General features: G+C 37.0%; 1 protein-coding gene across 4 annotated transcripts in view; it reads left to right on the forward strand.

Annotated features, from left to right (window-relative positions):
* Positions 1-15642, forward strand: part of RNGTT (RNA guanylyltransferase and 5'-phosphatase) — a 196842-nt gene that overhangs the window by 32870 nt on the left and 148330 nt on the right. For all 4 annotated transcript variants that reach the window (XM_082305218.1, XM_082305216.1, XM_082305217.1 and 1 more), the window contains 2 exons: positions 1733-1842; positions 2669-2770. In XM_082305218.1, the coding sequence (XP_082161344.1) occupies positions 1733-1842; positions 2669-2770 (212 nt within the window). The remainder of the gene's footprint in view (positions 1-1732; positions 1843-2668; positions 2771-15642) is intronic.

Raw genomic sequence — 15642 nt, forward strand, 5'->3', positions numbered from 1 at the left:
TAGTTCCTAGGCTTGCTCAAGAGTAGAACAGATGAGTGCCATGGTGTGTGGAAAGGGAAGGTCGTAAAAAGGCTCCTTTCATCAGTAGTATGCAGCTAGATTTGTTAAGGCAAGTTTCAAGGATTTTGGAGAACAGATATGAAATACTTGTACCTTCATTTGCAGGATTCATAGCTCAACAGGTGAAACTTCATGCTTTGATCTTCTTAGTCTGCATTGAAAATTTTGAGATACTGTTGAAATAAGTTTGGTCGATTTGGGATCTCTATAGAAATCTTTAATTATGTAGCTTTGTGGACCTGATGGCTTTAATGTGTTCTGTTGTGCAGTATTTGTTTTTAGTCCACTCGGCATCAAACTTTTTCCGGAATGTACAAATTATTTTAGAGGTTTATTTTCAGTATTCTTTTATCGATCTCTACTTAGGCTTTTCTGTGGCATTCAATATAGCACATCCATTTTAGTAACCTGGTTTAGATTGAGAATAAAATTATGCAAGTATATTTTTACACAAATATTTTGTTACAAACCAGCTGTTTATGTTTTCTCTTTTGTTATGAAGTTTGTCCTAGATCAGCTGAGAACCCTTTAAGTTTGCTACTGCATAAGTACGTTCATTCTTTCAATTGTTTTCCCTACAGTGTAAGTTTAAGTTTTGAGACATATAACGTGGTAGATCACTCAGGTTGAGGTGAAATCCATGTAATTAAACTTCTGGTACTGGAATTACCATCTAGGTCTGATAAAATTAACGTATTTAATTAAAAACATGCATCTCAGATTTGGAGGGGAAAGAGCAGGACTCAATGTCTTCATCTGCTGAGATTTTTGTTTTTTTTAGAAAAAAAAGACACCAAAAACCTCATGTCTAAAAATGTTTCCCAGTGACTTTAGTTTACGAATTACCAAGCTACTTATGTTTATCTCACATGCTAGATCTCTACTGTTAGTGACCAGCTCTTACTTTCCATGAATCAAGGAAAGCACGGAATTGCTGGTCTAGAAATACTATTTATGTAACAAAAAAATTGATTTAACATTTCATAGGTCCATTTTGTCCTTAGTTTCCAGTTTACTTATTTTGAGGCCATACTTTCTGACACATTTAAAAGTGGTGTCACAAAGGCTTCTGGCAGAAAGGGTTTTGTGACCTTTAATTTACAGTGATTTGCTCCAGGCTTACAATACTGTTTAGGTTCAGATTCTCATCCACAAATAGATGTCTTACACTACCTTATTATTATATAATATTTTGTGTACTAAGGATGATTAATTTGATCCCTGCAAATTCCATATGCGACCAATTTACTCTTAAGTACTTGGTACTAGTGTACTTTCCCTTTTTAATAAAAACATTTTAGTTACAAATGAAAAAAAATGAGTCAGACTGATGCTGTAGCTTGATATGGGGACTTTCTTGAGAGTACTAGCTAAACAGTGCCTATCCCTTACTATTTACATCCTTTTACATTTTTTAAAAATTATTATTTTGTTTTTTCCCCCATAAATAACTAATTTCAATTCCCGGGTTCATACTATGGCTCACCAGTGTGTTTACTGGCAAAGCTCAGCTGATGTATCTTGGTATTTGGGGGTAAATCTTCAAGGAATATTTAAGCTAGTATTGCTTGTGAGGGTCAAATTGTAAAAACAGAATTAATCTTGTATTGCCATGTTCTGATCTGCTTTTATGAAGGCTTAAATACTAACTTTTAATTTTTTTTTTATTTAGGGTGCAATTTTCTTGGAAGGAATAACAGTTAAATGTGTGACCCAGGTGACAACACAACCAAAGTTAGGAGGAATACAGCAAAAATGTCAGCAGTTCTGTGGATGGGAAGGGTATGAGAACATTTAGAACTTGTTTATTTATACTGTCTAGAAATAAGTGTTACGTTTCTAGTTTTGCAGAAGGAAACAGCTCATTGTAAAAATGAAAAAGGTGACTATTTTTGGATGGATTGTTTAAAAAAAGAAAAAGCAAGCCTCAAAAACACTCAGTAGTGAAACAGATGAGGATCTTGCATTGTACTATGAACGGAATGATCAACTGTTGATATTAAGAAACAAGATTCTAGAACTGCTTTTCCATTGAGAGAACAAAACGTTTTCAGATGTATTGTTGCTGTGCAAATTCCAGATGTAGTCTAGTCCACGTATTTGTATAAAATTTACTGCTTGCTAAAGTAGTAGACTTATTTATACAACTACTATTACACTTCAGTATTGAGGTATAATACTCATTTTTATAGCCAACTTGGATTTGCGTTCAATGTTAATGAGAACATTGATTTTAATGTCTCAGATTCTGAACTTCTCCTTTCCAAAGCTGATGACCCAGAGAGTTGCTCACAGCGCTTCCTAACTTGCTGATGCTTATGGTTCTTCTAGTGCTTGTAATTTTGAATTCAAATATCTCTTCCTCCAAAGTTAAAACTTTTGAAGTTCTACATAATTTAGTGTTTTGTCATAAACAAATACCCTTGTTCTTATCAGATAGGCATTTGATTCCTCTTGCAAAATACCTTATTGGAGAAGATGTTCTAACTCAAAGTTAACCTTGCAGCAAGTCTGGTACAAGGTGTGACTTCAGTTTAATGTAAAAAATGCATTGCCTTGTGTGACTATTTATTGCAGAACATTAATAAACATGGTTCTTTTTTTTTAGGTCTGGGTTCCCTGGAGCACAGCCTGTTTCCATGGACAAGCAAAATATTAAATTTTTGGAGCAGAAGCCATACAAAGTTAGCTGGAAAGCAGACGGCACTCGGTAAGTTCATTTTAAATGAAAAAGAAACACCCAGTAAATTGGGTAGACGGTTTGTATTTTCTCAGGAAAGTGAATTCGCTTGTACAAAGTGTATTCTAACAACAAAACTGACTTCAGAGATTAATTTTTTTGCTGTCTTGGTACCCAACATTTGCTGAAGTTTGTGGCCACGTTTCTTTTTAGCAGCTGTTCTGCAGACTGACTGTTAAATGTATGTACTTTTATTCCTCTCCATAACCCTTGCCTGTCGGTCAGCCAAGACTTGCCACCAAGGTCTTAGAATAATCTTAGATAACAGTAAGAGTTTTTTAAGCTAAAGAATTTGTTTATAAAAGCTAAATTAAAACTTCTAGTTGATCCTTCAGAAGCTGGCTAGTATTAGAAATTTCATAGGGTTTTTTTATTTGTACTGTGATCCTTTGTTCAAACTTGTAGTTCTGGTCGGCCAAAGAGTCAATAGTTTTATCTTCCCTCACCAGTTCTCTTACATTCATTGTAGGGGTGACTTTGTTTTATAACAGACTACAACTGATTGGATTGATGTGTTGAACCTCTTCAGTGGTGTTATTTCTGTCTTGAAATGCATCCTTGTATTTAATTTCTCCAGTATTTTCATGTTAGCATTTCAAAATAAGAGAAATGCTATACATCATCAAATACAGAATGGTAAAACACTTTTTTCTCTGATTGTGACTGGTTATAGATAAGTCTCAACTGCATGAAACTCAGTTGTCTAAACATGTGCATCTGATATCCTTGGGTATCCTTTCATTGCTTTGACTCGTATGAGAAAGCCATGTCACACAGGGTCTCTTGCCTCTACACCTAGTAGCTTGGATGAGGTATAGAAAGTATTTGCTATTCACACTGGAAAAAACACCCAAATGTTAGGTGCCCTGTGTCCTTGTACTCTTGCAAAGAGGTACTGTGGCCCTTCATACAAACAAATCTTTCTTGAGTAAAATTCCAAACCTCCAAAATCGTACTTATTTTCATAGGACTGAATATTTTTAATAGGTTGGAACATTTGTGAAATTACAACCATTTTCTTCAGGTTTTGAAATCATCATCAATGGGGACTGATAGTCTAACTTTCTGTATCTTTTCAGTATTTCTGGTTTCAAAACTGAAATCAAGAATCCCAGATATTAATGGCAACGGTTTTAACATGTGCTACTGTCTTGGTTTCGGCTGGGATAGAGTTAATTTTCCTCCTAGTAGCTGCTACAGTGCTGTGTTTTGGATTTAGCATGAGAATAATGTGATAACACGCTGATGTTTCAGTTGTTGCTAAGCAGTGCTTATACTAAGTCAAGGACTTTTCAGCTTCCCATACTCTGCCAGCGAGGAGGTGCACAAGAAGCTGGGAGGGAGCACAGCCAGGGCAGCTGACCCAAACTGGCCAAAGGGCTATGCCATACCGTATGGCGTCATGCTCAGGATATAAACCAGGGGGAGTTGGCTGGAGAGCAGTGATTGCTGCTTGGGGACGGGCTGGGCATCAGTCAGCGGGTGGTGAGAGGTTGTACCACTTGTTTTCCTGGGTTTTGTTTCTCTCTATCTTTTTGCTATTTTCCTTTTCATTACAATTTATTATAATTATTTTATTTCAGTCATTAAACTGTTCTTGTCTCAACCTACAAGTTTTCTTTCTTTTGCCCTTCTGGTTCTCTCCCCCACCCCGCCAGTGGGGGGAGGATGAGTGAGCGGCTGTGTGGTGCTTAGCTGCCAGCTGCGGTTAGATCATGACAGCTACTCATAGCATTTAGATCACAGTCTTCCTTTTTGTTGTAGGCGCTATCTTGAGGTAATTAATAATGTAATTTCTTACATCATAGGCAACAGTGTCTCAGTAACAGGGAGAATTTAAATTGTGTGACACATTCATTTCAATAGCTTGATTTTTATTTCTAAAAGATGTTCTTTACATACAGTAGTATTTAAGCTATGGTAATCTGTGCTAAGCGGAATGACTTCAGTTTTTATTCACTTCGAGCAAATGAATAGATTTTTAACCTGCTTTGACTTGATCAGAAAAAGTGCAATTACACGATAAGAGGAGGACGGTTACACTTACTTGTGCATAGTGCTTTAGACTAGCAACAGAGTTCAGCATTGACATGTGTACAAGTTAGAAGGCATCAGTTGTGTGGATGAAGTGTATGCTTTCAAAAACAGGAGGTAAGATTTTCTGTTTTCAGCCTGGAGAAGTTAAAATACTGGTTTTGTGTATAGATATGGGCAAAAGAAGTTTATTTTAGCAGTGCAATGGAAAGCATTCTCCCTTCCATGTGCTGAGACAACAAAGTACAGTTTTGATACCAAATAAACAAGCAGTGTGGGCTGTCTACTAAAGTTTTTCCTGCATTCTTTGTTTTGTTAGGTTTGTTATCTTTAGTAATAGAACGGAGTATCCTTGATAATGAAAAGCCTGGAAAATATGGGGAATTGGGTGTCTTATGAGAATTACCAAGTGGCTCCGCATGGAGTCAGTCAGGTTTCAGCACAATTCAGCCAGAACTAAGCTGTGTCCTATTAAAAAAAGAAACCTTCAGGTGTCTTTCATCTACGGAGTTTGTACTTCAAGGGTTTATTAGCTTGGGCAGAGCATGGTGTGAAAATACAAAGTAAGCTTGCACTCAGTATGTCATCCAAGCATAAAGAAATGGGCGGGAATATTTGGCTTATTAACACTGGCTGGCTGTATGCACAAGCACTTGGGTAATGTGATGCAGACGTTCTCAGGGTGCGAGGTTACAGAAACGTGGTGTTGTGAGATTCAGGTTTATTCTCAGAGCAGTACAGTGCGTTCAAAAGCTGCTGAGCCTAAACGAGTAAACTCAGCCAACTTAAACTGACCATGCAAAGAGCCAGATGGGAGTCTTTGCATTTATTATGCTTTAAATCCACATTCCAGATATGCTGCCCATGGACTTCACTTGTATAACTATGAAAATTTGTTTACAAAGTATTAATGTCCTGTGCAGCTCAGATGTTGGTAATCCTTGCCTTTTTTCACAGCTTAGTCCTTCAGGAAGCCTTTGTTTTAGGGATTGGTTTACACTAGTATTTTAGTATGTATTAGAGACAGTTTATGGACATTTTTTCATATAACTTAAGCCGATTGCTTCAAGAAATAGTAATAGGAGAAAATAATTCTGTTTTTAAAATAATTTCTTTACAGAAGGCCATTTGATATTAAAGTAAAAAATTGCTTCATCTACAGTCTCTCTAGTGTGCATTGCCACTGAAGAATAATCTGTTCAAAACTGTGGGTCTTTAGCTAGTACAGATTGGTATGTCTTAGAACAAATATAAGGTGCTGTAAAATTACAGTTAGTGCTATTCCATAGGGTTGTAAGTTGTTCTCGCACATTTCTTTTTTTGTTTGTATTTTCAATATGAAGAGTCTTTCTTTGTTGTATCTTATGTTATTCATTTGGAAAATTGAAGTCTTATGGAATATTCTTATTTTCTTGCTCAAATGTACAGGATGCATAAATTCTGAATACTAGAATAATTATATAGAAAATAGTGCACCTGGAAGACTGCCTTTTGTGAAAGAAATTAAAATGCACCTGCAGTTTCTTGTAGGAATTTTCAGTACTTTTGGACGTTCTATCCTGTGTTTTTAGAGTTCTAGAATGGTGACAAAAGAGAATGCATGAAGAATAAAACTGAGGGAACTAAATAGTTCTTTTAAATTTTCTCAAAACAATAACTTGTGTTGATTAGGGAGATACAGACTGATAGGTATATTCAGAGAAGAAAATGGTGCTACAAAGACCCAGTGTTTAATGAGATGCAGCTGAAGGAATGTTGCAAAAGAGAGATTGAAGATGAAAACCTGAGCTATTATTTGAACGTTCAGACACTGTGCACGATAGCTACCCTAATCAACAATGAAAAATGACTATGGCAGTTTTTACATTGGACATGCTTCTAATTGTTTTGTTGTTCTCCAATGATCCGGACTCCATATGCAATTAAACAGATTTTCATTAATTATTCTGAATGCTTATGTTGACAGGCGTGACCTTCCTGAATTTAATATTAAGACATCAGTTAGTGGAGATCCCCTGCTTACTTTTATCTGGAGATGAAACCCCTGTCATCAAATATCTCTGAAGCTATTCTGTTAAGTGTGGTTTAGATGCAGCAGTCTAGGGTTTGCCTATTACAATATTATTTGGCTTGCATATGTTTTTTTATTTTGTTCTCTCTTTGCTGAAAAAAGCACTGCTGTTTCATTGACCTGATTGGACTTAAAGGAAAGCAGATGCTTAACTAATAACTTTATATTACACTTTCTCACTTAAATAAAACACTCTTATCTCAGTTAATAGCAATATTTGCTCAACTTAGCCAAACTTAAATTGCACCGTTGTTAAACACCTGCATTTTATTCCTGCAGCAGTAGTTTTCTCTAGAGGTTTCATGGCTGAAGCCTTTATTTGTAGATTGTCTTAACTGACATGTAGGATCAGTAATTTCATTGAGGACTTCTACTTTTCTCCAAAGGCATTTGCTATTCCTAGATTTCAACTGGAGCTTTCACCCTTCTGGTTTAAGAGCTGTGTTGTTGGTGGGGTTTTTTTTGTTTGTTCTTCAGTGGTAGAACAGTGTTGATCTGCTGGAGGATAGGAAGGCTCTACAGAGGGATCTGGACAGGCTGGATCCAACCTTAATGATTCTATGATTGATGGTCCGAGGCCAATTGTATGAGGTTCAAAAAATGCCAGGTCCTGCACTTGGGTCACAACAACCCCAGGCAATGCTACAGGCCTGGGGAAGAGCGGCTGGAGAGCTGCCTGGCGGAAAAGGACCTGGGGGTGTTGGTCAACAGTCGGCTGAATATGAGCCAGCAGTGTGCCCAGGTGGCCAAGAAGGCCAATGGCATCCTGGCTTGTATCAGGAATAGTGTGACCAGCAGGACCAGGGAGGTGATAGTGCCCCTGTACTCGGCACTGGTGAGGCCGCACCTCGAGTACTGTGTTCAGTTTTGGGCCCCTCACTACAAGAAGGACATCGAGGTGCTGGAGCGTGTCCAGAGGAGGGCAACGAGGCTGGTGAAGGGTCTGGAGCACAAGTCTTATGAGGAGCGGCTGAGGGAGCTGGGGTTGTTTAGTCTGGAGAAGAGGAGGCTGAGGGGAGACCTTATCGCTCTCTACAACTACCTGAAAGGAGGTTGTAGCGAGGTGGGGGTCGGTCTCTTCTCCCAAGTAACAAGTGATAGGATGAGAGGAAATGGCCTCAAGTTGTGCTGGGGGAGGTTTAGGTTGGATATTAGGAGAAACTTCTTTACTGAAAGGGTAGTCAGGCTAGTAGGGTAGTCAGGGAAATGGTTGAGTCCCCATCCCTGGAGGTATTTAAAAAAAGACATGTAGATGTGGTGCTCAGGGACATGGTTTAGTGGTGGACGTGGCTGTGCTAGGTTAATGGCTGGACTTGATGATCTTAAAGGTCCTTTCCAACCTAAACGATTCTATGATTCTAATAGTGCATGTTTTCTTGCTTTCTTAGTATTGTTATATTTTTCTTCCCATAATTTTTTTAAAAAAGAAGGTATTTCCCTAAATGAAAGAGTGTTATTTATCATCTTCCATTGACTAAATAATGTGAAATTGATTAGTTGAATTATTTGACAGTGATTTTATAAAATATTTTGGGGAAATTTACTGGAGTAGTATCTTACACACTTTTACACATCTTGCTTGTTCTGTGCCTGGTTTCCAGAGCCCTTGTTCCATGAGCATCAGCAAGGCACACCTCCTTGTTCCCACTCCAGCTTTCCTTCTGGAGCATGTTCGCTCCAAAGGGAAATGCAGTGTGAGCACATACTTTTCCTCTCCTGTTTATAAATGCCTGTATGTAAAAATGTGTACATTTGCATCTCAGGTTTAGACAAATGAACTCTAAATTAACAGAGCTTTGAAGCTCACTTAGCACTGGCTTTCTCTGGAAAAATATTTCCTTTGTGCCAGCTATTTGTGTATATGTAAATATTATAAGCAACTCACTCCGTTTTGCGGAAAAACACCTCTAAAATCATATTGCTTTAAATTATTGTTATAAAAAAAAAAATAAATCACTTAAGTCCGCAGCTATTCTGACTGGTTTGGTGTGAATACTATCCTGTATATTTATTGGAACAGTTGTCAAACCTCTGGTGTCTTAAAAATAATTTTAATGCTAATCTGTTCATAAGGCACAGAAATCCAAAGGGCAAATTTCCCACTACGAAAATCATGCCTTTTGGCTTTGTTGAGATGAAATACACGTTGTATGTTAACAAGTAGCTACAAGGTATGTACGTCTTTACAAATGCATCCAATTTTGTAGCGCTGTGTTTCTGAAAGAGTAGTTGCTATCTGAATAAGATAATTGTAGCGGTATGTTCAAGGCATACTGTATGACTGTATTATCAACTTTATACTGTAAAGTGATTAACCCAGGTGGTTAGCGGCTTGCTGTATCCCTTGATATGTATCTCATTAATACTGTTTGTAGCAGATGTGTGTTCTAATGAGTGGAGCTGAATGTTCAGACAGGAGTAGGGTTGGTAAAGTAATGAGATACCAGTTTTGAAAAAGAGACACTTACCGCTAAGAATAATAAAAAGCTTTAAAATATCTGTGGCATAATTCAAATTAATACAATCAAACAGGACTAGGTTTTATAATGGTAAAATGTGACCTGAACTAAATGCAAGCTATTAAGGGGCATAAGTTATCTTCCTACATTTGTATGAGTACCTTTTTATTTTTCACGTCTGTACACATGCATTTTTAGTAAAAAATAATAAATATGATCATAATACTGTGACTGTTCAATTATGGTAAGGCAGCTATTTAAAAAAATGCAGAACAGGTAGTTCTTGCCAAAGGCTATTATATTTGAAAAATATTCATGAAAATTTCATAGCTTGCAGATATCTAAATGTGAACAAGTAGATACAGAATGTAAAGCAGCTCTTTGAGAATTGCTGTTAATTGTCTAAAAGGTGTTTGTAACACAATCATTAGGAACATCTCTGAAGTTAGTTATTTTTTCATGATTAGCAAATTACATTTTAGAAAAAAGGCCTAGTAAAGCAACATTTAACTGTATGATAAAACTGGTGGGCAAATTTTGGGATTGTGTTTATTAATCAAATAATTTTGATTTATCCAAAGCATGTAAGTTACTATATTATCAAACTTGTGATAGCTTCCCAGGTTTCTGTAGTTTAACTTTTTGTACAAATTGAAGAAAATTTCTCTTTTTGTTAAGAACTTCAAAACTATTGGCAGTTTCAGCCTCTTCAGAAACATATTTGTGACCATTACTTGAAGGAAGTACTGGGTGTGTTTTAAGATAACTTTTCATGCATGCTGTTAAAATGTAATGAAGACGAGGTAAGTTTCTCCCTGAATTTGCATGGCTAAATACTTTTTTTTCTTGCCCTATTCTTTGATTCTTTACATGATGAGATGAAGCTTACATGCATTTTTGAGAATATAATTTCCTAATATGAAAAGTTATCCAAAAGTAATTTGCAACAAGAGTAACTTGTGAAAAGATGATGATTGCTGAAGAACAGCTCTAAAAAAACCCAGAGAAAACTGAGAAACAGATTTTTGTTTTTGAAATTAAGAGGTAAGGAAACTAGCTCAAAATTACGTGGCAAGGAAGAAAAATGGTAGCCTGTCTGCAAAGGATTAAAGAAGAGCTAGTTGAATGGGTTCATGGAAAAGCTATTATCCCTGAGAGACAGGAGGAGGTTAGAGAGAAAGTTGGGACAATAAAGAGAGTGAAGGAGGACAATAAAGAGAATGAAGGAGGACAGAGAAGATTGGAGAGTAGTACTAACCCAATTAAAAAACAAATCTGTGTACTTGAGAACTCATTATTAAGAACAAGAGACCGGCTTGTCGTGAAAGCAGATCTAGGGAATGGAAAGGTTGTCTCCTGGGAGCAAAGATACTAATGTGGAGTTGAACTTGAAGGAGACTCTGTTGGGAATGAGAGAGAAGCCATAGATTAATTTTCAGATTGGTACAAATTACATGACCAGATTCTCATGGATGTGGAATTTTATGCCCAGTAGTGGAAAATGTCTGAAGTGGAGGCTTACACAATTGTTAGTGGATTCTTTCCCGATTTAGAGGAGGGGGACAAAAATGTAGGATGCTGAGATTTGACAGATGTCTTCGGAAATGGCATTAACAGGAAAGTTTAGGGCCGTTAATCACTAGAAAGCATTTGTGAGTAAAGAGCTTTTCTCAGGGTATGAGTACCCACTTTCTGGGCACCTTACTTTCTGACCCTAGGTGGCTAGTGAATAAGTGAATTATTATACATTGTATTTTGAGTGTCTTATCATTCAGTCATGTTTAGGGTTATACATGTTTATGATCTTGGGGTCAGGAAGGAGCATTTGCCTCCTGATGACAGGAGGGGCTGAAGAACCCAGACGAGAATCATCTGGGTGTCTCTAAACCATTCCTTCCTTTCCTTTCCCTTCCTCCTCTCCCCGCTTATCTTAAGAAACAGACTTAAATATTTATCAGTTTTGCACCATTGGTTGGTAATGCTGTGTGTCCCTTCCTCTGTGGTTGGGGCACATTTCTGTGGTCTGAAATTTTAAAGGACAGAAATATTCAGTGGTTTGGACACGTACTGAACAGACTTTTCAGGACCAAATGGATTTTTTTATAGGAGTGACAGGTTTTGTGAACAACTGGGCTTAGCTCAAGTGGTTTGATTCCGAGTTAAATGAGCTTTATTCAAATCATGTGCTTATGTAACTATCGGCAATGGGCAAAGCCTCAACTATTGAGTGCTGATTATGTATCATTCGTGTGTGTAGGACAGCTACTTTTCAGACATTTGTTATTATTTTCATTGAATATCTCAGAGTAGTAGTTTTAAGGGTTTTTCTGTTATTCCCATGAAACTGTCAAAATGGGATGGTATTTAAAGAGACGACTTGGAACAAAAACCTTAGTTAAAGGGTAAAGCGACTGTTGCTATTCCCCTATTCCTAACTCTGCAGTGTTTTGTTGCATGCTGCATTTTTAAGGTCTTTGGAAGGGAAATACAGTTTTTGTTTACATGGCATAGTCCCTCGTGGTCCTTTATAATTATTTTAACTAGTTCTTTAAGAGAAAACAAGCTTGCCCATTTTTAAACTAGTTCTGTAGTTCTGCTTCTACAGCTGGAAGAACCTTGGTTTAGGATGAGTCTGGAATCTATGTGGGATTTATTTCGCTGACTTTATTTTGAATAATATACTTAATTGGAGATAGCATGTATTTTGGCTGGAAATTGAAGGTGTGAAAGTTATTAAAACGGTTGTGATAAAGCTTTCCCCCCGCCTCCAGTCAAGATTAAGAGCTATAGCTTTGATAGACTACAGTATTAGTCAGTTGTTAGGAATCCGCAGTTTAGCTTTTAAATGTGTAATGATAACAAAATGTCAAGCTTCTGCAAAAGCATATAAAGGTCACATATATGATTCTGGATTATAATGTATAAACTGCCTTTCTAATGATTGCTGAAAAGAGCAATTCATAGATGTTAAGCACTCTAAACAGCATTCCTCTTAATTTTCTGAAAAAAGCAGATGCCTAATTCATGGTTTTATTTTGTATGTTTAGGTAGGTGGGGAAGAGAAGATGGGATGGGGAAGCAGGAATGATGTGTTCTGAGACTAGAAAGTTGAGGGTTTAGTAGCTGAGATGTGAGTCTGCTCATTCTACATCTTAATAATTATCCCTTATAGTTGTGTTGGGCAATAGATTGAGATTACTAGACTGATACAGTCTGTTTCCCACAGCATTAGAACCCATGAACATTATATGCTTACTTGAGTTTTTATGTGAGAGTGCAAAAATAAAACTTTGATTAGTTGAGGTAAGAGTAAGAGCACTTCCAGCATATTTAGCGTGACCCCTGTCTCAAGGTAAAGACATTCTAGCTCAAGGTGAAGAAGTTTTAGCACAAGGTGGCCTCATCAACTCCACGTGTTGACATGTTGTCAAAGGGCACATTCTCCTTTTATCCTTTTTTATCTGTTGTACAAGGAATGAGAGCATGCGTCAACTTTGGCTAGCAGTGTGAGTTTGACAGTAGAAAAGGAGATGTCAGATTTTTGGTAGCCAGACTCATGGACGTCACCAGATAACTCATTGCTTCTGTTTAACCATATCGATTATGAACCAGGAGAGGTCTCTCTTGATTGGGAGACTGTAGGTCAAACGGGGCAGCACAGAGTGTCATAAGGTGTTAGGCTAGTATCTGGAACTATTGGGTATAAATATTGTTACTCCTAAGAAGTTCCCACAAGGCAGGGAGATTTGAAGTAGAGATGTATATTATAGTCTGTTAGTTTCACAGCTGTTGGGCTAGGCTGAAATTGTTTTTTGTCTTAATGCTGCATTTGGAGTGGGTGGAGTGGGTGGTTTGGGGTGGGTGTTTTTTTTTTGTTTTTGGTTTTTTTTGGAGGGTGGTGGCGATGGTGTATTTATTTATTTATTTATAAAGGCACTTCCATATCACTTTGCTGCTTCTCCATCTCCTGAAGTCTGTTTTTTAAATCATTGAGTCAATGTAGAGGAATGAATAAATAGGTGTGACAGAACGTGTCATCCCCAGTCTGGATCCAAATTGACTCGAATGGCCAAAGAAGGCATTCTTACTCTAGGTTGTGGTCTTTCATTTCTATGTGCCTGCAACAGTGTCAAGACTCTGAAAAGAAGTGGTAGAAGGAAGCTGTTGTTTTTGTGTCCCTTTCTTAAGTGGTTAAGGAGCACTGCTGATGTGATACCTTACAGAAAGTACATTTTGTGAAGTAGCAGGCTTGATGCTTCACAGTTCTGAAGCCTTTTGACAGCTTACAAAGTTTTATGGTCACAATTCTGAGCTCTTTAAAAAGTACTACTTAATTGATTATTCATATATAACTATTTGAATATTTGGACAGATTGTCTTCTAAGCAAGCTCTTTTGTTTATTTATAAATAGTTAATGCATTAAAATGCTTACTATGTAGCTTGTGTTATGAATACTAATCTTATAGTATTCAACTGTAGTCCTAAAAATGTTCTAATTAGATCAAGATAAATGGTGTGCCTGTGTGCGTACCTGATGTTCAGGCGACAAGTATCAGTGATTACTGGTTGATTTATTTTTTTTTTTTTTCCTTTCTCCCAGACCATTTTTAATAGTGGAACAGCGCGTCCTGCGCTGCTGGTTCTCTTGGGGGGATTACGGGCACATCCATGAAGTGTAATGGCTTAAGCTTATTCAGGGAAGAATGACATTCAGTTTGTAAAGTTTAACGATACAAATATCTAGGGCAACCCTTTCCCTTGGAGCTGATCTTCTAATCTGTGAGCAGAAATGGCAGTTGTGCTCTTCTGTGGCTTGTGCCTGTGATGTAGACAGAATTGACCCAGCATATGTTCTGGCATAAATCAGGTCAAAGTTAAGGGAACCTCCTTTTTCACAGCTGTGATACTCTTTTCTTGACTGCTGCGTTACGGGCCTTCATGAGAGGTGTTATGGTTCTCTTGCTTGGGGAAAGAAGGAATGTAACTACTTGTCATCTGATGCTAAATTCATTTGTTTTTCTCTCTTGTACCATTGTGTAACTGCTGCTTTGCATTTTTTTTTTTTTTGAGCCTGTTGCTTCAGGCATGAAGTCCCTCTAAATCTCCAAGATATTTTCAGACTAAAATTTGTGGAGGAGGGATGGAGTCAAACAAGTTCAGGCAAGCTTAAAGCTCAATATCTGCAATAGATAATAATAATAAAAAACAATAAGAGAATTCAGTAGTTCAGTCAAGCTTGAGGTATAATTTGTTCCATTAATCTTATAGCTTTTAAAAAAAAGTAATCAGAACATTATACTGCACAGTTGTTTTCCAATAGTGATCCTCCCTCTAATGTAGAAATGTACTTTAATATGTACTTGACCACTTACCATCATTAAAAGTCGGGCAAAACAAAGAGAATCTAGTATTTAAAATAAATCTGTTCGTATACAGATTCTGTTACTGGGTCACATCTTTTCTAGCTAGTTAACAAGTCTTCTTTTGTTTTACACCAGATGTGTCATAATGCACTGTTAGAACTCCTCAATATGTACTTGTTCTACATTAATTTACCCTTTGTTGTAGGTCAAATAATGATAATGAGAAGACTTCAAATTTAACCCATAAGGTTTAATATCCTTTTAGAAACAAAGAAACAAAACCCCCACAGCACTCTAACTTAATTAAAACCCTGGAAGGCAGTCAAGAAAAACACTGTAACTGGATAGTCTTTTTTAACCTTGCTGAATTCTTGGTTTTACCAGCTCTGTTGCAGAGTTTCACAGTCTAATAATACTTCAGATAGAAAATGTAGTTTTACATTGGTTTTGAATTTGCCATCTGTTAAATTAATTAAAAGCATCTTTATCCTTGATTTGTAAAACAGGAAAAACTGAAGTTTGAACTCAGTCTAAACTATGATACTTTATTAGGAGAAATGATACCAGTTTCCACACTTACGCATTTTTGCATGCTCCATAGTATTACCTTTATCTGCTTTATTCAAAAACTGATTTCCCTATTAATGCTGGTGCACATAGTATCTCAGGTGAGGGGGTGCCAATAAGTTCTATAATGATGCAACTGTATTATGTACCATCCTATTAGTTATGTGACCTAATGATTTGTTTGCTGTTTTTTTTGACTGCAGATGCATTTCTGTGCTCTGACTGACCTCTAAAAAGTAGCTGCTATATCAGCTTTCTCAGCTGACAGAGTTAATTTAATTAATCTTAATTCTGAAGATTTCTGTAGTAAACGTAATCTTCAGACTCACTGCCTCACTTTTGATGAT

This window comes from Platalea leucorodia, assembly GCF_965183815.1.
Source record: "Platalea leucorodia genome assembly, chromosome: 3".
Classification (NCBI taxonomy): domain Eukaryota; kingdom Metazoa; phylum Chordata; class Aves; order Pelecaniformes; family Threskiornithidae; genus Platalea; species Platalea leucorodia.